A 22403-nucleotide genomic window follows, 5' to 3' on the forward strand; every position below is an offset into this window, starting at 1 on the left:
ACTGGGAATAAACTGGGAGGGAACTGGGAATGAACTGGGATCGGGCCCAGCCCATCCCAGTACGGAACTGGGAGTAGAACCCGGAAGAGAACCCGCGCAGGCCCCGCCCACACAACAAACCCCGCCCCAAGCCCCGCCCCAGCCTCGTTCTGGCAGAAGCCACGCCCCCACCTCGTTCTGATGCGAGGCCCCGCCCCAGCCTCGTTCTGGCGCAAAGCCCCGCCCCGTTTAGACCCCGCCCTTCTTCCTCCATTTTTCCGCGTCGTCGCCTCTCCTGTGTCGTCACTTCCGCTTCCGGGTGGCGCCGAGCGCGGTGAGCGGCGCTGGTCGCGGGGCCTCTCTCCCAATTAACGCCTTAATTAACGCCCTAATTACCCCCCCCTCGGGGTTCCCCCTTAATTAACGCCCTAATTACCCCCCCTCGGGATTCCCCCTTAATTAACGCCCTAATTACCCCCCCCTCGGGATTCCCCCTTAATTAACGCCCTAATTACCCCCCCTCGGGATTCCCCCTTAATTAACGCCCTAATTACCCCCCCTCGGGATTCCCCCTTAATTAACGCCCTAATTACCCCCCCTCGGGATTCCCCCTTAATTAACGCCCTAATTACCCCCCCTCGGGATTCCCCCTTAATTAACGCCCTAATTACCCCCCCCTCGGGATTCCCCCTTAATTAGCGCCCTAATTACCCCCCCCTCGGGATTCCCCCTTAATTAACGCCCTAATTACCCCCCCTCGGGATTCCCCCTTAATTAACGCCCCTCCCCTCTCATTCCCAATTTTCCCTTTCCCTTTTATTTCCATTTTCCCATTTTTAATTCCATTTTTCCCCCCTTTATTCCCATTCTTTAATTCTCTTTTCCCCCCTTTTTATTCCCGTTTTTTAATTCCTTTTCCCTTTTTTATTCCCATTTTTATTCTCCCCATTCCCATTTTAATTATTCCCGTTTTCCCTTTTTCCGTTTCTCCATCCCCAAAATCCCTTTTTGCTCCCAAATTTTTCTCTCGATCCCGAAAAACCCTCTCAATCCCAAATTTCCCTTTTCAATCCCAAATTTCCCCCTCATTCCCAGATTTTCCTTCAATCCCAAATTTCCCCTTTCTAACCCCAAATTTCCCTTTTTAACCCCAAATCCCCCCTCAATCCCAACCCCCCCAGTCCCGAATTTCCCCCTTTTTAATCCCGAATTTCCCTTTTTAATCCCGAATTTCCCTTTTTAATCCCGAATTTCCCTTTTTAATCCTGAATTTCCCTTTTTAATCCCGAATTTCCCTTTTTAATCCGGAATTTCCCTTTTTAATCCCGAATTTCCCTTTTTAATCCCGAATTTCCCTTTTTAATCCCAAATTTCCCTTTTTAATCCCAAATTTCCCTTTTTAATCCCGAATTTCCCTTTTTAATCCCGAATTTCCCTTTTTAATCCGGAATTTCCCTTTTTAATCCCGAATTTCCCTTTTTAATCCCGAATTTCCCTTTTTAATCCCGAATTTCCCTTTTTAATCCCAAATTTCCCTTTTTAATCCCAAATTTCCCTTTTTAATCCCGAATTTCCCTTTTTAATCCGGAATTTCCCCCTTTAAATCCCCAATTCCCCCCCCAGGCCGTTCCCCTCCCCCTCCCGGTGCTGCGGAAGGTTCCGGGCGCTTCCCGGGGCTCCCGGGATTCCCGGGGATCTCTCAGGGCTCCCGGGATTCCCGGTGATTTCCCAAGATTCCTGGTGATCTCCCGGTGTTCCCGGTGATCCGGCAGGGCTCCTGGTGATCTCCTGGGATTCCCAGTGATCTCCTGGTGTTCCCGGTGATCTCTCGGGATTCCCGGTGATCTCCTGGCACTCCCGGCGATCTCCTGGTGCTCCCGGTGATCTCTCAGGATTCCTGGTGATTTTCTGGGATTCCCGGTGATCTCCCGGTGTTCCCGGTGATCTCCCGGTGTTCCCGGTGATCCGGCAGGGCTCCTGGTGATCTCCTGGGATTCCCAGTGATCTCCCACTGTTCCCGGTGATCTCTCAGGATTCCTGCTGTTCCGGCAGGATTCCCGCTGATCTCCCGCTGTTCCCGCAGGGTTCCCGGTGTTCCGGCACGGTTCCCGGTGATCTCCCGGTGATCTCTTGGGGTTCCCGGTGATCTCCCGGTGATCTCCCGGTGATCTCCCGGTGATCTCCCGGTGATCTCCCGGCGCTCCTGGTGATCTCCCGGCGATCTCCCGGTGATCTCCCGGTGATCTCCCGGCGCTCCTGGTGATCTCCCGGTGATCTCCTGGTGATCTCCCGGTGATCTCCCGGCGCTCCCGGCGCTCCCGGCGATCTCCCGGTGATCTCCCGGCGATCTCCCGGCGATCTCCCGGTGATCTCCCGGTGATCTCCCGGCGATCTCCCGGCGTTCCCGGTGATCTCCCGCTGATCTCCCGGCGATCTCCCGGCGATCTCCCGGCGCTCCCGGTGATCTCCCGCTGATCTCCCGGCGCTCCCGGTGATCTCCCGGCGTTCCCGGTGATCTCCCGGTGATCTCCCGGCGTTCCCGGCGCTCCCGGTGATCTCCCGGTGATCTCCCGGTGATCTCCCGGTGCTCCCGGTGATCTCCCGGTGATCTCCCGGTGATCTCCCGGCGATCTCCCGGTGATCTCCCGGTGATCTCCCGGCGTTCCCGGCGCTCCCGGTGATCTCCCGGTGATCTCCCGGTGATCTCCCGGCGATCTCCCGGCGATCTCCCGGTGATCTCCCGGCGTTCCCGGTGATCTCCCGGTGATCTCCCGGCGATCTCCCGGCGCTCCCGGTGATCTCCCGGCGATCTCCCGGCGATCTCCCGGTGATCTCCCGGTGATCTCCCGGTGATCTCCCAGTGATCTCCCGGTGATCTCCCGGTGATCTCCCGGCGTTCCCGGTGATCTCCCGGCGGTCTCCCGGCGCTCCCGGCGATCTCCCGGTGATCTCCCGGTGATCTCCCGGCGGTCTCCCGGCGCTCCCGGCGATCTCCCGGTGATCTCCCGGTGATCTCCCGGTGCTCCCGGTGATCTCCCGGTGATCTCCCGGCGGTCTCCCGGCGCTCCCGGCGATCTCCCGGCGCTGCCGGTGGCCGGGCGGGTGCCGGGATGTGGCACGAGGCGCGGAAGCACGAGCGGAAGCTGCGGGGGATGATGGTGGATTACAAGAAACGCGCCGAGCGCCGCCGCGAGTACTACGAGAAAATCGTGAGGGGCACGGCCGGTCTGGGCCGGTCTGGGGGGGATAAAACCGGTCTGGGCCAGTCTGGGCCAGTTTGGGCCAGTTCGGGGGGGACAGAACCGGTCTGGGCCAGTCTGGGCCAGTTTGGGCCAGTTCGGGGGGGACAGAACCGGTCTGGGCCGGTCTGGGGGGGATAAAACCGGTCTGGGCCAGTTTGGGCCAGTTTGGGCCAGTTCGGGGGGGACAGAACCAGTCTGGGCCAGTCTGGGCCAGTTTAGGGGGGACAGAACCGGTCTGGGCCAGTTTGGGCCAGTTTGGGCCAGTTCGGGGGGGACAGAACCAGTCTGGGCCAGTCTGGGGGGGGGCACAACCGGTCTGGGCCAGTTTGGACCAGTTCGGGGAGGACAGAACCAGTCTGGGCCAGTTTGGGGGGGGCAGAACCAGTCTGGGCCAGTTTGGGGGGGTTAAAACCAGTCTGGGCCAGTCTGAGCCAGTTTGGGCCAGTTCGGGGGGGGCAGAACCAGTTTGGGCCAGTTTGGGGGGGTTAAAACCAGTCTGGGCCAGTTTGGGCCAGTTGTTTGGGGCAGAACCAGTCTGGGCCAGTTTGGGGGGGGTCCCTGTCCCAGTTTGGGGGGGGTCCCTGTCCCAGTTTGGGGGTCCTGTCCCAGTTTGGGGGTCCCTGTCCCAGTTCAATCCCAGTTTGCAGTCCAACATTCCCATTTTCCCCCGGAATTCCCCCCAGAACCCCCCTCAAACCCTCCCTTCCCTTCCCAAACCTTTCCTGGAATTCCCCCTCCTTTTCCCGGGAATTCCCCCTCCTTTTCCCGGGAATTCCCCCTCCTTTTCCCAGGAATTTCCCCCTCCTTTTCCCGGGAATTCCCCCTCCTTTTCCCGGGAATTTCCCCCTCCTTTTCCCGGGAATCCTCCCTCCTTTTCCCAGGAATTTCCCCCTCCTTTTCCCGGGAATTTCCCCCTCCTTTTCCCGGGAATTCTCCCTCCTTTTCCCGGGAATTCTCCCTCCTTTTCCCAGGAATTTCCCCCTCCTTTTCCCGGGGATTTCCCCCTCTTTTTCCCGGGAATTCCCCCTCCTTTTCCCGGGAATTCCCCCTCCTTTTCCCGGGAATTCCCCCTCCTTTTCCCGGGATTTCTCCCGCCCTCTCTGCCGTGGTTCCCGCTCGTTTTCTTCCCTAACTCCCGGAATTTTCCGGAATTTTCCGTTTCCCAGAAGAAGGACCCGGCGCAGTTCCTGCAGGTGCACGGCCGGGCCTGCAAGGTGCACCTGGACTCTGCCGTGGCCCTGGCAGCCGAGAGCCCCGTCAACATGTGAGCCCGGAGCGGGAATTCCCGCCCGGAATTCCGGGGGAACGTCCCCGGGATCGGCCCCGGGGGCTGCAGAAAGCCCGGGATTCCCAGGGGCCGGAATTCGGGCAAATCCGGGGGGGTTTGGAGCCGCCGCTCCCGATTTTTGGGGATGGGAAAAGGGGGATTTGGGTCATTTTGGGGATAAATTTTGTGGAATTATTTCTGGAATGTTCCTTGGATAAACCTCCTGTGCCTGGAGAAATCCTGGGATTCCCAGGGGCCGGAATTCGGGCAAATCCGGGGGGGTTTGGAGCCGCCGCTCCCGATTCTTGGGGATGGGAAAGGGGGGATTTGGGTCATTTTGGGGATAAATTTCATGGAATTATTTCTGGAATGTTCCTTGGATCGCTCTCCCGTGCCTGGAGAAATCCTGGGATTCCCAAGGGTTGGAATTTGGGCGGTTTCAAGCAAATCCAGGGAGAATTGAGGGTTTTTTTGGAGTCATTTCCCATTTTTTGGCTGATGGAAAGGAGGAATCCTGCTCGTCCCAGCCGGAAAATTCCACGGAATCCCTGGAATCGCCCCCAGGCCTCGACAAATCCCAGTTCTCCCAGGAAACAAAAATCAGCTTTTAATTCTAAAAATTTAATTTTTAATTCTAAAAAAACTTGATTTTTAATTTTAAAAAAATTGATTTTTAGTTTTAAAAATTCGATTTTTGACTTTAAAAATTTAACTTTTTTTTTAACCCATCCAGCCAAAAATAATTCACTTTTTTTGGGGGGTGGGGAGGAGCCGCTTTTCCCGTTTATTTTGAGGGTTTTTTTCCTGAAGGAAAGGAGGAAAATTCTGTCGAAATCCGGGATTTTTCCCAATTTTTCCCGGCAGGATGCCCTGGCAGGGGGACACCAACAACATGATCGACAGGTTCGACGTGCGGGCTCACCTGGATTTCATCCCCATGTACACCCCGGCCCTGCTCAGCCCCACGTAAGATTCCCAACAAAATTCCCAAGGAATTCCCGACCCTTTGGAAATCTGGGGGGGATTCCTAAAAAAATCCGGGTTTGGGAGCCGAAATTCCCATTTGGAGCCGTAAAATCCCTGTTTTGCTCCCCAAAATCCTCCTTTTTCCCCCCCAAATCCAGCTTTTTTTACCACAAAGTCCTCATTTGATCCCTAAAATCCACCTTTAACCCCCAAAATCCCTGTTCTGATCCCAAAATCCCCTCAGAAATCCCATTTTTCCAGCTCACCAGAGCAGGAATCCAACGATCGCAAGCACAGCTGCAATCGGGAAGCTCCCTAAAAACCCCTCATTTTTCCCCCCCCAAATCCAATTTTTTTTCCCCCAAATCCCCCTTTGGACTCCAAAATCCAGCTTTAACCCCCAAAATCCCCGTTTTGATCCCAAAATCCCCTCAGAATTCCCGTTTTTCAGCTCACCGGAGCAGGAGTCAGACGAGCGCAAATGTAACTACGAGCGGTACCGGGGCCTGGTGCAGAACGACTTCGCTGGCAGTGAGTCCCTTTTTCCCGGTTTTGTTTTTTGGGAATTCCGGCCCCTCCGGCTGCCCTGGGGGAGGTTCCCGAGGGATTTTGGGAATGATTTCATCCCGGAATTCCCGATCCCAGTCTCGGAGGAGCAGTGCCTGTACCAGATCTACATCGATGAGCTCTATGGTGGCCTGCAGAAACCCAACGAGGATGAGAAGAAAAAGTGAGGGAGAATAGTCGGAATTTCTGGGAATTTCGGGTGGGAAAACATCGGGAATGCAGCCCCACACCCTCGGGAATGATCCCAGCTCTGGGATAACCCCACCAGTCCCAGTTTTCCCCTCACTCCTTTGCTGGGATCTCCCCCAAAACCGTCCTGGGAAGGGCTCCTGGTTTTGCTTGGGGTTCTGGCTTGGGAATTCCCATTTTCCCTCAGAATTCCCCTTCAGAACTCGTATTTTCCCTCAGAATTCCCATTTTCCCCTCACAGTTCCAACTCAGAACTCCCATTTTCCCTCAGAATTCCCATTTTCCCCTCAGAATTCCAACTCAGGCCTCCCATTTTCCCTCAGGCCTCCCATTTTCCCTCAGAATTCCCATTCTCCCTCAGAATTCTATCTCAGAACTCCTTTTTTCCCTCAGAGTTCCCATTTTCCCTCAGAATTCCACCTCAGACCTCCCATTTTCCCTCAGAATTCCCATTTTCCTTTCAGAATTCCCCCTCAGAATTCCCATTCCCCCTCAGGCCTCCCATATCCCCTCAGAACTCCCATTTTCCCTCAGAATTCCCATTTTCCCTCAGAATTCCCATTTTCCCTCAGAATTCCCATTTTCCCTCAGAATTCCACCTCAGAACTCCCTTTTTCCCTCAGAATTCCCATTTTCCTTTCAGAATTCCCCCTCAGAATTCCCATTTCCCCTCAGAACTCCCCTTTCCTCTCAGAATTCCCCCTCAGAATTCCCATTTCCCCTCAGAATTCCCATTTCCCCTCAGAACTCCCATTTTCCCTCAGAATTCCCCTTTCCCCTCAGAATTCCCCCTCAGAATTCCCATTCCCCCTCAGAACTCCCATTTCCCCTCAGAACTCCCATTTTCCCCTCAGAACTCCCATTTTCCCCTCAGAACTCCCATTTTCCCCTCAGAATTCCCATTTCCCCTCAGAATTCCCATTCCCCCTCAGAATTCCCATTTTCCCCTCAGAACTCCCATTTTCCCTCAGAATTCCCATTTTCCCTCAGAATTCCCCCTCAGAATTCCCATTTCCCCTCAGAATTCCCATTTTCCCCTCAGAACTCCCATTTTCCCTCAGAACTCCCATTTTCCCTCAGAATTCCCATTTCTCCTCAGAACTCCCATTTTCCCCTCCGAGGGAAATCCGGGGCGGCCTCTTCGGCTTCTCCTCATTCCCGAGGGAATCTCCCGGTGGGAAAAAAAACCCCCCAGAAACCCCGGGATGGAGGGATTTGTGTCCCCAAAACTCCCCAGGCTGGCGGAAAAAAAGGCTTCCATAGGCTACACCTACGAGGACAGCACCGTGGAGGAGCTGGAAAATTCCCTGGAAAAGCGAGGCGGGGACGAGGAAGACTCCGAGGAAGATTCCAACACGGACGAGGACGAAGTGATCCCGGATATCGGTAAGGGGATGTTCCCGGCTCTGGGAACGGCGCTCGGGCCGCGTCGTTCCGGCCGGAATTCCGGGATTTTCCCGCTTTCTTTCTTTCCCCAGATGTGGAAGTGGACGTGGATGAGCTGAACCAGGAGCAAGTGGCCGACCTGAACAAGCAGGCCACGACCTACGGCATGGCCGAGGGGGATTTCGTCAGGTAAATCCCGGAAAAAAGCTCGGGAAAAGCCGGGATCCTCCCCCAAAACCATCCCGGGGACGGGGGCTCCTGCTTTTCCTTGGCATTTTGGCTTAGAAATCACATTTTTCTTCAAGATTCTCTCCTAAAAAACACATTTTCCTTGGGATCTTGGCTCAGGAATCCCATTTTTCTTCAAGATTCTCTCCTAAAAACCACATTTTTCCTTGGGATTTTGGCTCAGGAATCCCATTTTTCTTCAAGATTCTCTCCTAAAAACCACATTTTTCCTTGGGATCTTTGCTCAGGAATCACATTTTTCCCTGGATTCTCCTGAGAACCCTGTTTTCCCTTGGGATTTTGGCTCAGAAATCTCGGTTTTTCTTGGGGATTCTCTCCTGGAAATCCCATTTTTCCTTGGGAATTCTCCCTTTTTTTCCAGACTTATCCTTTTCCCTGAGATTCTCCTGTGAAAATCCCATTTTTCCCTTGAAATTCTGCCTTAAAAATCCCATTTTTCCCTTGAAATTCTGCCTTAAAAATCTCATTTTTCCCTGAAATTTGCCTCAGGGCTCCCCCTTTTCCTGGGAATTCCGGATCTCTCTGAAATCCCGCCCTGATCCCGCTTTTTTTTATTTTTCTCCTGGAAAAAGGATGCTGAGGAAGGACAAGGAAGAGGCCGAAGCCATCAAGAACGCCAAAGCCTTGGAGGAGGAGAAGGCCATGTACTCGGTGAGGGAAAAATCCGGGAAAAAAACGGGAATTTCCCCTTGGAAAAATCCCAAAAAAATCCAACCCTTCCCCCAGGGCCGCCGCTCCCGCCGGCAGCGCCGGGAGTTCCGGGAGAAGCGGCTGAAGGGCCGGAAAATCAGCCCCCCCAGGTGAGATTCCCAACGTTTTCATCCCAAATCCCAGCATTTATCCCCCCCAAATCCCACCTTTTCCGTCCCAAATCCCGTTTTTTACCCTGAATCCCACCATTTTCCCCCCCAGTCCCAGCTTTTCCTTCCCAAATCCCCCTAATTCCCCCCCAAATCCCATTTTTATCCCAAATCCTCCCTTTCCCCCCCCCCAAATCCCATTTTCCCCCCCAAATCCCAATTTCCCCTCCCCAATCCCCATTCCCCCCCCCAAATCCCAATTTTTCCCCCCCAAATCCCCATTTCCCCCCTCAAATCCCATTTCCCCCCCAAATCCCTGCCCCAAATCCCCATTTTTCCCTCCCCAAATCCCCATTTTTCCCTCCCCAAATCCCCATTTTCCCCCCCCAAATCCCAATTTTTCCCCCCCAAATCCCATTTCCACCTCAAATTCTCCCCCAAATCCCCATTTTCCCCCCCCAAATCCCCATTTTTCTCCCCTAAATCCCATTTCTCCCCCTCCACAGCTACGCCCGCCGGGACAGCCCCACCTACGACCCCTACAAACGGTAACAGCTCCGGGATTCCGGGGCTGCAATTCCCCAAAATCCCCCCAAAATCCCCCCAAATCCCCCCAAATCCCCCCGAAATCCCCCCAAAATCCCCCCAAAATCCCCCCAAATCCCCCCAAATCCCCCCAAATCCCCCCAAATCCCCCCGAAATCCCCCCAAATCCCCCCGAAATCCCCCCAAATCCCCCCAAAATCCCCCCAAAATCCCCCCAAATCCCCCCAAATCCCCCCAAAATCCCCCCAAAATCCCCCCAAATCCCCCCGAAATCCCCCCAAATCCCCCCGAAATCCCCCCAAATCCCCCCAAAATCCCCCCAAATCCCCCCAAATCCCCCCGAAATCCCCCCAAATCCCCCCCAAAATCCCCCCAAAATCCCCCAAAATCCCCCCAAAATCCCCCCAAATCCCCCCAAATCCCCCCAAAATCCCCCCAGAATCCCCCCAAATCCCCCTGAAATCCCCCCAAAATCCCCCCAAATCCCCCCAAATCCCCCCAAAATCCCCTCGAAAATCCCCCCAGAATCCCCCCAAAATCCCCCAAATCCCCCCAAATCCCCCCAAATCCCCCCCAAAATCCCCCAAATCCCCCCCAAAATCCCCCCAAAATCCCCCCAAATCCCCCCAAATCCCCCCAAATCCCCCCAAATCCCCCCGAAATCCCCCCAAATCCCCCCAAATCCCCCCCAAATCCCCCCAAATCCCCCCAAAATCCTCCAAAATCCCCCCAAATCCCCCCGAAATCCCCCCAAATCCCCCCGAAATCCCCCCAAAATCCCCCCAAAATCCCCCCAAAATCCCCCAAATCCCCCCAAATCCCCCCAAAATCCCCCCCAAAATCCCCCAAATCCCCCCGAAATCCCCCCAAATCCCCCCAAAATCCCTCCAAATCCCCCCGAAATCCCCCCAAATCCCCCCAAAATCCCTCCAAATCCCCCCAAAATCCCCCCAAAATCCCCCCAAAATCCCCCCAAAATCCCCCAAAATCCCCCCAAAATCCCCCAAAATCCCCCAAACCCCCCCCGGGAGCCCCGGGAACTGCCTGACCCCCGTCCCCCGGCGGCAGCAGCTCCCCGTCGGAATCCAGCTCGGAATCGCGCTCCCGCTCCCGCTCCCCTTCCCCCGGCCACGAGGAGAAGATCACCTTCATCACCAGCTTCGGCGGCAGCGACGAGGAGGCGGCCGCCGCGTCCGACGCCGCCGGGAGGAGCCGCGGCTCCCGGGAGCGGCAGCGCCAGGCGCAGCCGGGAGCCTCGGCGCCCGCGCATGCAGCCTCGTCCCGGTCGGTGCCTTCCTCTTCTCCCCCTTTTTAACTGAGTTTTCCCCTTTTTTCATTAATTTTTCCCCTTTTTTCATTAGTTTTTCCTATTTTTTCCTGAATTTTTCCCCTTTTTTCCTGAGTTTTCCCCTTTTTTCTGAATTTTCCCCTTTTTTCCTGAATTTTTCCCTGAATTTTTCCCCTTTTTTCCTGAATTTTCCCCCTTTTTTCCTGAGTTTTCCCCCTTTCTTCTGAGTTTTCCCCTTTTTTCATTAGTTTTTTCCTGTTTTTTTCCTGAATTTTTCCCTTTTTTCTGAATTTTTCCCCTTTTTTTCCTTAATTTTTCCCTTTTTCCCTGAATTTTCCCCTTTTTTCCTTAATTTTTCCCCTTTTTTCCTGAAGTTTTCCCCTTTTTTCCTGAATTTTCCCCTTTTTTCCTGAATTTTTCCCCTTTTTTCCTGAGTTTTCCCCTTTTTCCATTAATTTTTCCCCTTTTTTTCCTGAATTTTCCCCTTTTTTTCCTGAATTTTTCCCCTTTTTTTCCTGAATTTCCCCCTTTTTTCCCCCATTTCTTTTATTTTTTTTCCTTATTTTTTCCCTAATTTCTCCTTATTTTTCCCCCATTTTTCCCCCATTTTTTCCCCCATTTCTTTATTTTTTCCCCCATTTTTTCCCCCATTTCTTTTATTTTTTTTCCCTATTTTTTCCCTAATTTCTCCTTATTTTTCCCCCATTTTTTCCCCCATTTTTCCCCATTTCTTTTATTTTCCCCCCATTTTCCCCCCATTTTCCCCCCATTTTTCCCCCATTTATTTTATTTTTCCCCCATTTTTTCCCCCATTTATTTTATTTTTTCCCCCGTTTTCCCCCCATTTTTTCCCCCATTTATTTTATTTTTCCCCTATTTTTTCCCCCATTTCTTTATTTTTCCCCCATTTTCCCCCCATTTTTCCCCCATTTCTTTTATTTTTTCCCCATTTTTTCCCCCATTTCTTTTATTTTTTCCCCCATTTTTTCCCCATTTATTTTATTTTCCCCCCATTTCCCCCCATTTTTCTCACCCCGTTTCCCTTTTCCAGGCGCCGCTCTTCCTCCTCCTCCTCCTCCTCCTCCTCCTCCCGCTCCTGCTCCTCCTCCTCGTGCAGCTCCGGCTCCCGGCACTCGCGCCGCTCGCGCCGCTGCCGCCGCTCCCGCGGAACCTTCCGGAGCCGGCGCCGCTCCCGCAGCCGCTCCCGGAGCCGCAGCCGCTCCCGGAGCCGCTCCCGGAGCCGCAGCCGCCGCTACTCCCGGGGGGGATCCCGCGACAGCCGGCGCCGCTCCCGCTCCCCGGAACGCGGCCCGCGCCGGCGCCGGCGCTCCCGGTCAGCGCTGGGGACACCTGGGGCACTCTGGGGACAGCTGGGACACTTTGGGGACCTTTGGGGACACCTGGGGACAGCTGGGGATGTTTGGGGACAGCTGGGGACACCTGGGGACAGCTGGGGACACACCTGGGGACACCTGGGGACAGCTGGGGACACACCTGGGGACAGCTGGGGGCACCTGGGGACACACCTGGGGACAGCTGGGGACAGCTGGGGACAGCTGGGGACACACCTGGGGACAGCTGGGGACAGCTGGGGACACCTGGGGACACACCTGGGGACACCTGGGGACAGCTGGGGACAGCTGGGGACACACCTGGGGACAGCTGGGGATGTTTGGGGACAGCTGGGGACACCTGGGGACAGCTGGGGACACCTGGGGACACTCTGGGGACAGCTGGGGACAGCTGGGGACAGCTGGGGACACCTGGGGACAGCTGGGGACAGCTGGGGACACACCTGGGGACAGCTGGGGACAGCTGGGGACACACCTGGGGACAGCTGGGGACGCCTGGGGATACCTGGGGACACTTTGGGGACACCTGGGGACACCTGGGGACACCTGGGGACCTTTGGGGACACTCTGGGGATCTTTGGGGACACTTTGGGGTATTTTGGGTGGAGTTTGGGTCATTTTGGGTCACTTCACGTGGAGTTTGGGACGTTTTGGGACACTTTGAGACCCTTTGGGTGAAGCTTGGGGCATTTGGGGACACTTTGGATGGTGTTTGGGACATTTTGGGACACATTGCCAACTTTTTCTCTATTCCCCCCATTTCCCCCTATTTTTTCCCCATTTCCCCCTCTTCTTTCCCCATTTTTCCCCCATTTCCCCCTATTTTTTCCCCATTTTTCCCCCCCGTTTCCCCCTATTTTTTCCCCAATTCCCCCCCATTTCCTCCCCATTTCCCCCTATTCTTTCCCCCCATTTCCCCCCCATTTCCCCCTATTTTTTCCCCAATTTTTCCCCAATTCCCCCCTATTTTTTCCCCAATTTTTCCCCCATTTCCCCCATTTTTCCCCAATTCCCCCCTATTTTTCCCCCATTTCCCCCCCATTTTTTCCCCAATTTTTCCTCCATTTTTCCCCAATTCCCCCCCATTTTTCCCCCATTTTTCCCCAATTCCCCCCTATTCTTTCCCCCCATTTCCCCCCCATTTCCCCCTATTCTTTCCCCATTTTTCCCCCCCGTTTCCCCCTATTTTTCCCCCATTTCCCCCCCCATTTCCCCCATTTCCCCCTCATTTCCCCCTATTCTTTCCCCATTTTTTCCCCTATTTTTTTCCCCATTTCCCCCCCATTTCCCCCTGTTCTCTCCCCATTTCCCCCCCATTTCCCCCTGTTCTCTCCCCCATTTCCCCCCCATTTCCCCCCCATTTCCCCCTGTTCTCTCCCCATTTTTCCCCCATTTTTTCCCCCATTTCCCCCCCATTTCCCCCTGTTCTCTCCCCATTTCCCCCTGTTCTCTCCCCATTTCCCCCTGTTCTCTCCCCATTTCCCCCCCATTTCCCCCTGTTCTCTCCCCATTTCCCCCTGTTCTCTCCCCATTTCCCCCCCATTTCCCCCCCATTTCCCCCTGTTCTCTCCCCATTTTTCCCCCCCGTTTCCCCCCCAGGAGCCGCTCGGCGTCGCGGGAGCGCTGCCGGCGCTCGGCGCGTTCGTGGCGCCGCTGGAGCAGCCGCAGCCGCAGCCGCAGCCGCAGCAGCCGCAGCCGCAGCCCCCGCAGCCCCCGCAGCCCCCGCAGCCCCCGCAGCCTCTCCCCGTCCTCCTCCCGCTCCCCCAGCCCGGCCCGGGACAGGAACCCCCCGCGCCCCCCGGCCGAGCCCCCCGCCGGAGACAAGCTGAAAAAGTGAGTGGGGAATGGGCTGGAGGCTTCTGGAAAATTCCACTGAGGTCAACGCAAATTCCAGTGAAATCTGCAGCAAAATTCACCCAAATTCCAGGGAAACATACAGGAAAAATCACCCAAATTCCAGTGAAATCTGCAGGAAAATTCACCCAAATTCCAGTGAAATACACAGGAAAAATCACCCAAATATACAGCAAAATTCACACAAATTCCAGTGAAACATACAGGAAAATTCATCAAAATTCCAGTGAAATATACAGGAAAAATCACCCAAATTCCAGTGAAACATACAGGAAAATTCATCAAAATTCTAGTGAAATATACAGGAAAAATCACCCAAATTCCAGTGAAACATACAGGAAAATTCATCAAAATTCCAGTGAAATCTGCAGGAAAAATCACCCAAATATACAGCAAAATTCATCAAAATTCCAGTGAAATCTGCAGCAAAATTCACCCAAATCTGCAGCAAAATTCACCCAAATTCCAGTGAAACATACAGGAAAAATCACCCAAATTCCAGTGAAATACACAGGAAAAATCACCCAAATTCCAGTGAAATACACAGGAAAAATCACCCAAATTCCAGTGAAACATACAGCAAAATTCACCCAAATATACAGGAAAATTCACCGAAATACACAGGAAAAATCACCCAAATTCCAGTGAAATATACAGGAAAATTCACCCAAATTCCAGTGAAATACACAGGAAAAATCACCCAAATATACAGGAAAATTCATCAAAATTCCAGTGAAACATACTGCAAAATTCACCCAAATCTGCAGCAAAATTCACACAAATCTACAGCAAAATTCACCCAAATTCCAGTGAAATCTGCAGCAAAATTCACCCAAATTCCACCAAAATATTCAGCAAAATTCACACAAATTCCACCAAAATCTGCAGCAAAATTTCCACCAAAATCTCCCCAAATCCCCCCAAAATCCCTCTGGGATCCCCCAAATCCCCTCCAATTTATTCCTAATTATTTCCCCCAATATTTTCCCAATATTTTCCTCAATTCCCAATAATTCCCCCCAATTTTCCCCCAATTTCCCCCAAATTTCCCCCAATTTTCCCCAATTTTCCCCCAATTTTTCCCAATTTTCCCCCAATTTTCCCCAAATTTTTCCCAATAATTCCCCCCAATTTTTCCCAATAATTCCCCCCAATTTCCCCACAATTCCCCCCAATTTTCCCCCAATTTTTCCCAACAATTCCCCCCAAATTTCCCCCCAATTCCCCCCCAATTCCCCCCAATTTTTCCCAATATTCCCCCCCAATTTCCCCCCAGCCCCCCCAAATTCCCGTTTTTCCCCCAGGGCCGACGCTGCCGCGGGTAAAGATTCCGGAGCTGCCAAAGTCAGTAAGAATTGGAACTTCCCCTTGTTCTGAACGGAATTCCTGCCGAGTTTGGGATCAGAGTTTGGGATCACGGATCCAGGGAATCCCAGAGATCCCGGGGGCGCTCGGAGGGGGGGAATTCCCGGCATTCCCTGGCATTTCCCTGGCATTTCCCTGGGATTTGGGGGGGAAATCGGCTCTGGAGGGCCCCTTTTCCTGCGTTTTCCCACATTTTCCCAAATTTTCCCACATTTTCCCTGGATTTTTTTAGATTTTCCCAAATTTTCCCAATTTTTCTTGGATTTTCCCTGCATTTTTTTTCGATTTTCCCACAATTTCCCAAATTTTCCCCCAATTTTTTTTTGATTTTTCCTGGAATTTTTTGTATTTTCCTGAATTTTCCCAGGTTTATTCCCAAATCTTTTTTGATTTTCCCCAGAATTTTTTTTAGATTTCCCTGGATTTTCCCACATTTCCCTGGATTTTCCCAGGTTTATTCCCAAATTTTCCTTGTATTTTTTTAGATTTTTCTGATTTTTCCCTGGATTTTCTTAGATTTCCCTGGATTTTTCCCAAATTTTCCTGCATTTTCCTGGTTTTTTTTTCCCCAGATTTTTTTAGATTTTTTTTCCTGGATTTTCCCAGATTTTCCCCACATTTTCCAGGATTTTCTTTCAATCTCCCAGATTTTCCCAAACTTTTTAAACTTCTCCTCCATTTTTCCCAGATTTTCTCATTTTTCCCACGTTTTTTCCCAGATTTTCCCATTTTTCCCATGTTTTTTCCCAGATTTTCCCATTTTTCCCACGTTTTTTCCCAGATTTTCTCATTTTTCCCACGTTTTTTCCCAGATTTTCCCATTTTCCCACGTTTTTTCCCAGATTTTCTCATTTCTCCCACGTTTTTCCCCAGATTTTCCCATTTTTCCCACGTTTTTCCCCAGATTTTCTCATTTTTCCCACGTTTTTCCCCAGATTTTCCCATTTCTCCCACATTTTTTCCCAGATTTTCTCATTTTCCCCACGTTTTTTCCCAGATTTTCCCATTTTTCCCACGTTTTTTCCCAGATTTTCCCATTTTCCCCACGTTTTTCCCCAGATTTTCCCAGTATTTTCTTAAATTTTCCCGGATTTTCCCAATTTTCCTTGGATTCTCCCAGGTTTCCCTGGGGTTTCCCCCGGATTTTTCCCACTTTTCCCCCCACACTCCCCAAACTTCCCACCTTTTTTTTCCCCAGGATTTTCCCCTTTTTTCCCTCCCTTCCGGAACTTTCCGCGCCCCCAGTTCCCGGGCGGGGTCGGGATGGTCGGGAGCGGCTCCGGGGGGGTTTCCCGGGCTTCCCCTTCCCCATCCCGGCCCCTTTTCCTGACCCAAATTCCCGATTTTTGCAGCCCAAGCTGACCCCGCAGGAGAAGCTCCGGCTGCGGATGCAGAAAGCTCTCAACAGGCAGTGTGAGAATTCCCAAAATTCCCCCAAATCCCCGGGAATCCGCCCCGAAATCCCCGGCCCGCGACTCCCTCGAAGCCCCTTCGGATCGTCCCGAAGGAATTCCTTCGGGAATCGCCGGAAATTCCCCAAAATCCCCCCCAAAATCCGCTCTGGGTCCCTGGGAACTCCCAAATCCCTCAGAACCTCCGGGATTCCCCCAAAATCTCCGGGAATTCCCAGAAAATCCAACCTTGGAATTCCCAGAATTCCCCAAAATCCCTCTGGGATTCCCAAAATCCCCCGGGATTCCCAAAATCTCCCAAATCTCCCCCAAAATCCCTCTGGGATTCCCCCAAACCCCCCAGAATTCCCAAAAATCCCCTCAAATCCCCCTGGGATTCCCAAAATTCCCCAAGAATTCCCCCAAATCCTCCGGAATTCCCTCCCGAATCCCCCTGGCATTCCCGAATCCCCCCAGAATTCCCAAAAATCCCCCCCAGAATTCCCAAAAATTCCCCCAAATCCCCCCCAAAATTCTCCAAATCTCCCCGGAATTCCCCCCCAGATCAACCTGGCATTCCCAAATCCCCCCAGAATTCCCAAAAATCCCCCCCAGAATTCCCAAAAATCCCCTGCAGATTTCCCCAAATCCCTCAGAATTCTTCCCAAATCCCGGAATTCCCCCCCAATCCCCCCGGAATTCCCGGAATTCCCCCCCCAATCCCCCCGGAATTCCCAGAATTCCCCCCCAATCCCCCCGGAATTCCCGGAATTCCCCCCGATCCCGGAATTCCCGCTGCCTTGGCAGTCCGGGCTGACAAGAAGGCGGCGCAGGAGAAGCTGCTGCAGCAGGAGCACGAGAGACAGGTGGGGAAAAATGGGGTGAAAACGGGAAAAAACGGGAAAAAACGGGAAAAAACGGGATGAAAACGGGAAAAATGGGATAAAAATGGGGTAAAAGCGGGATAAAAATGGGGAAAAAGTGGGAAAAAACGGGATAAAAACGGGAAAAAGTGGGATAAAAATGGGGAAAAAGTGGGAAAAAACAGGATTGGATCCAGGGAAAAAATGGAATAAAAACCAGGTTTAAAAACCGGGATAAAAATGGGAAAAAACAGGATTGAAAGTGGGATAAAAACAGGAAAAAATGGGATTAAAAATGGGATAAAAACCAGGATAGAAAGAGGATAAAAATGGGATAAAAATGGGATTAAAAATGGGATAAAAAACTGGGATAGAAACGGGATAAAACCGGGATTGGATCCAGGATGAAAATGGGATAAAAACCAGGATTGGAGCTGGGAAAAACTGGGATAAAAATGGGATAAAAACCGGGATAGAAATGGGATTGGAGCTGGGAAAAACCGGAACTGGATTGGGATAAAAACCGGAACTGGATCGGGATAAAAACCGGGACTGGATCGGGATAAAAACCGGAACTGGATCGGGATAAAAACCGGGACTGGATCGGGATAAAAACCGGAACTGGATCAGGATAAAAACCGGGACTGGATCGGGATAAAAACCGGGATTGGATCGGGATTGGATCCAGGGAAAAACCGGGATAAAAATTGGGATAAAACCAGGAATTATTTGGGATTTAATTGGGATAAAATCCGGATTTAATTGGGATAAAATTGGGATTTAATTGGGATAAAATCAGGATTTAATTGAGATAAAAATGGGATTTAATTGGGATAAAACCGGGATTTAATTGGGATAAAATCAGGATTTAATTGGGATAAAATCAGGATTTAATTGGGATAAAATTGGGATTTAATTGGGATAAAATCAGGATTTAATTGGGATAAAATGGGATTTAATTGGGATAAAATTGGGATTTAATTGGGATAAAAACCTGGGATAAAAACCAGGATCAAAAGGGCCGGGACCGGGTGGGCGGAGCCGGAATTCCCGGGAATCCCCGGGATCTGACGGGAATTTCTCCTTCCCAGGAGCGGGAGGACGAGCTCCGCGCCATGGCCCGGAAAATCCGCATGAAGTAATTCCCAAATTCCCGTCCCCATCCCAAATTCCCGTCCCCATCCCAAATTCCCGTCCCCATCCCAAATTCCCATCCCTGATCCCGATTTCCCCGCCCTGATCCCGATTTCCCATCCCTGATCCCGATTTCCCTGTTCCTGATCCCGATTTCCCTGCCCTGATCCCGATTTCCCTGTTCCTGATCCTGATTTCCCTGCCCTGATCCCGATTTCCCTGTTCCTGATCCTGATTTCCCTGCCCTGATCCCGATTTCCCTGCCCTGATCCCGATTTCCCTGCCCTGATCCCGATTTCCCCGCCCTGATCCCGATTTCCCATCCCTGATCCCGATTTCCCTGCCCTGATCCCGATTTCCCTGCCCTGATCCCGATTTCCCCGCCCTGATCCCGATTTCCCATCCCTGATCCCGATTTCCCTGTTCCTGATCCTGATTTCCCATCCCAATCCCATTTTTCCCCTCCCCGATCCCGTTTATTCCCATTCCCATCCCGTTATTCCTGTTCCCGATCCCGTTATTCCCTGTTCCCGATCCCGTTTTTCCCGTTCCCCATCCCGTTATTCCCATTTTTCCCCGATCCCGTTATTCCCGTGTTTCTCCCATCCCGTTTATTCCCATTTTTCCCATCCCGTTATTCCCGTGTTTTTCCCGGCGCAGGGAGCGGGAGCGCCGGGAGAAGGAGCGCGAGGAGTGGGAGCGTCAGTACAGCCGCCAGAGCCGCAGCCCCTCCCCCCGCCACGGTCTGTGCCCCTCCCCCCCTGCCCCTCCCCCCACCACGGTCTGTGCCCCTCCGCGGGATTCCCAACATTCCCAGAATTCCCAAAATTCCCAAAATTCCCAGAGCGTCAGTACAGCCGCCAGAGCCGCAGCCCCTCCCCCCGCCACGGTCCGTGCCCCTCCCCCTCCCCGGGATCCCCCACATTCCCAAAATTCCCAAAATTCCCAGAATTCCCGGAGCCCCAGTACAGCCGCCAGAGCCGCAGCCCCTCCCCCCGCCACGGTCTGTGCCCCTCCCCCCCTGCCCCTCCCCCCGCCACGGTCTGTGCCCCTCCCCCCGCCACGGGATTCCCAAAATTCCCAAAATTCCCAAAATTCCCAGAATTCCCAGAATTCCCGGAGCCCCAGTACAGCCGCCAGAGCCGCAGCCCCTCCCCCCGCCACGGTCCGTGCCCCTCCCCCCGCCACGGTCTGTGCCCCTCCCCCCGCCACAGTCCGTGCCCCTCCCCCCGCCACGGTCTGTGCCCCTCCCCCTCCCCGGGATCCCCCACATTCCCAAAATTCCCAAAATTCCCAAAATTCCCAGAGCGTCAGTACAGCCGCCAGAGCCGCAGCCCCTCCCCCCGCCACGGTCCGTGCCCCTCCCCCCGCCACGGTCCGTGCCCCTCCCCCCGCCACGGTCCGTGCCCCTCCCCCCGCCACGGTCTGTGCCCCTCCCCCTCCCCGGGATTCCCAAAATTCCCAAAATTCCCAAAATTCCCAGAATTCCCGGAGCCCCAGTACAGCCGCCAGAGCCGCAGCCCCTCCCCCCGCCACGGTCTGTGCCCCTCCCCCCCTGCCCCTCCCCCCGCCACGGTCCGTGCCCCTCCCCCCGCCACGGTCTGTGCCCCTCCCCCTCCCCGGGATTCCCAAAATTCCCAAAATTCCCAAAATTCCCAGAATTCCCGGAGCCCCAGTACAGCCGCCAGAGCCGCAGCCCCTCCCCCCGCCACGGTCCGTGCCCCTCCCCCCGCCACGGTCTGTGCCCCTCCCCCCGCCACAGTCCGTGCCCCTCCCCCCGCCACGGTCTGTGCCCCTCCCCCTCCCCGGGATCCCCCACATTCCCAAAATTCCCAAAATTCCCAAAATTCCCAGAGCGTCAGTACAGCCGCCAGAGCCGCAGCCCCTCCCCCCGCCACGGTCCGTGCCCCTCCCCCCGCCACGGTCCGTGCCCCTCCCCCCGCCACGGTCCGTGCCCCTCCCCCCGCCACGGTCTGTGCCCCTCCCCCTCCCCGGGATTCCCAAAATTCCCAAAATTCCCAAAATTCCCAGAATTCCCGGAGCCCCAGTACAGCCGCCAGAGCCGCAGCCCCTCCCCCCGCCACGGTCTGTGCCCCTCCCCCCGCCACGGTCTGTGCCCCTCCCCCCGCCACGGGATTCCCAAAATTCCCAAAATTCCCAAAATTCCCAGAATTCCCGGCCCCCCCGGGGCTCCGCTCCCACAATTCCAGGTGATTCCCCCCAAAATCCGGCGCGAGCCCCAAATTCCCCAGGCTCCCATCCTGAGGGATTCCCAAAATTCCCAAAATTCCCAAATTCCCCAGGCTCCCATCCTGAGGAATTCCCAAAATTCCCAAATTCCCAAAATTCCCGAATTCCCCAGGCTCTGATCCTGAGGAATTCCTGAGGAATTCCCAAAATTCCCAAATTCCCAAAATTCCCAAATTCCCCGGGCTCCCATCCTGAGGAATTCCCGAGGAATTCCCAAAATTCCCACTTTTCCATGGATCCGCGGGCTCCGTTCCCAAAATTCCCAGAGAATTCCATGGGGGGAGGGGGAGGGGGGAATTCCCAGCTGGAAAAACGGGAAAAAAAACCCCGGGATTCGGAGGGAGGCGAAGGCAGGGGGCGGGAAAATGAGGGAAAAACGGGAAAAATGGGAAAAATGGGGGAAAATGAGGGAAAAACGGGAAAAAAGTGGGAAAAGGGGGGAAAAACGGGGGAAAAGTGGGGGAAAAGTGGGAAAAATGGGGGAAAAGGTGGGAAAAACGGGGGAAAATGAGGGGAAAATGGGAAAAAAGTGGGAAAAGGTGGGAAAAACGGGAAAAATGGGGGAAAAAAGTGGGATTTGGGAGCTGACGGGATCCCTTTCCCGGCAGGTCGGGAGTACAGCTCCTCACGAAGGTACGGCCGCAATTCCCGGCATTCCCAACATTCCCAACATTCCCGGGATTCCCGGCATTCCCAACATTCCCAACATTCCCGGCATTCCCAACATTCCCGGCATTCCCGGCATTCCCAGAGACCCCCCCGGGGTTGATCCAGCCCCGGGGATCCCGAATTTCCCCCCATTCCCGGGATTTCTGCATCCCGGGGATCCCAAATCCCCCCCAGGCCCTGTTCCCGGTGTTCCTGGGGGGGTCCCGGAATTCCCATTCCCGGGGTATCCCAGAATTCCCATTCCCATTTTCCCAGGGCTATCCCAGAATTCCCATTCCTGTTTTCCCGGGGGGATCCCGGAATTCCCATTCCCGGCATTCCCAGGGGGGTCCCAGAATTCCCGGCATTCCCAGAATTCCCAGCATTCCCAGTGTATCCCAGAATTCCCATTCCCAGAATTCCCATTCCCGTTTTCCCAGGGCTATCCCAGAATTCCCAGCATTCCCAGAATTCCCATTCCCAGAATTCCCATTCCCATTTTCCCGGTGTATCCCAGAATTCCCATTTTCCCGGAATTCCCGTTTTCCCGGCATTCCCGGAATTCCCAGAATTCCCGTTTTCCCAGGGGTATCCCAGAATTCCCACTCCCATTTTCCCGGGGGTATCCCAGAATTCCCAGCATTCCCAGAATTCCCAGCATTCCCGGCATTCCCAGAATTCCCAGAATTCCCGTTTTCCCGGCATTCCCGGCATTCCCGTTTTCCCAGGGGTATCCCAGATTTCCCATTCCCATTTTCCCGGGGGTATCCCAGAATTCCCGTTTTCCCGGGGGTATCCCGGAATTCCCGGCATTCCCATTTTCCCGGCATTCCCGGCATTCCCGTTTTCCCAGGGGTATCCCAGAATTCCCATTCCCATTTTCCCGGGGATATCCCAGAATTCCCAGCATTCCCGGCATTCCCAGAATTCCCATTTTCCCGTTTTCCCGGCATTCCCGGCATTCCCGTTTTCCCGCAGGCATTCCCGGTCCCATTCCCGGAGCCCCCACTACCGGCACTGACGGACGGGACCCCCCCAATAAAATCCATGGGAAAAGAGAAATCCTG

The 22403-nt window shown here is 53.7% G+C and overlaps 1 protein-coding gene and 1 pseudogene across 3 annotated transcripts; both read left to right on the forward strand.

Moving 5' to 3' along the window:
• Positions 1-250: 250 nt before the first annotated feature.
• Positions 251-22398, forward strand: CLASRP (CLK4 associating serine/arginine rich protein). 3 transcript variants are annotated; one of them, XM_086871987.1, is made up of 21 exons: positions 251-313; positions 2032-3188; positions 4388-4485; positions 5353-5454; positions 5906-5985; positions 6100-6184; positions 7448-7596; positions 7689-7785; positions 8418-8496; positions 8572-8645; positions 9152-9193; positions 10263-10475; positions 11531-11812; positions 13431-13664; positions 14990-15029; positions 16403-16463; positions 17249-17307; positions 18396-18442; positions 19099-19181; positions 21297-21321; positions 22315-22398. In XM_086871987.1, exons 2-21 carry the CDS (start codon positions 3090-3092, stop codon positions 22355-22357), a joined length of 1992 nt encoding a protein of 663 aa, XP_086728113.1. In that variant the 5' UTR covers positions 251-313; positions 2032-3089; the 3' UTR covers positions 22358-22398. The 3 variants fall into 3 exon arrangements, 2 of the variants coding, with proteins under 2 accessions (XP_086728113.1, XP_086728114.1); XM_086871988.1 differs by having other exon boundaries at positions 287-313; positions 2063-3188; XR_015281571.1 differs by having other exon boundaries at positions 290-313; positions 2063-3188; positions 14990-15033.
• Positions 9241-10053, forward strand: LOC147647388 (uncharacterized; annotated as a pseudogene).
• Positions 22399-22403: the final 5 nt, after the last annotated feature.

Source organism: Cyanistes caeruleus, chromosome 38, assembly GCF_971803275.1.
Source record: "Cyanistes caeruleus chromosome 38, bCyaCae1.hap1.1, whole genome shotgun sequence".
Taxonomy (NCBI): Eukaryota; Metazoa; Chordata; class Aves; order Passeriformes; family Paridae; genus Cyanistes; species Cyanistes caeruleus.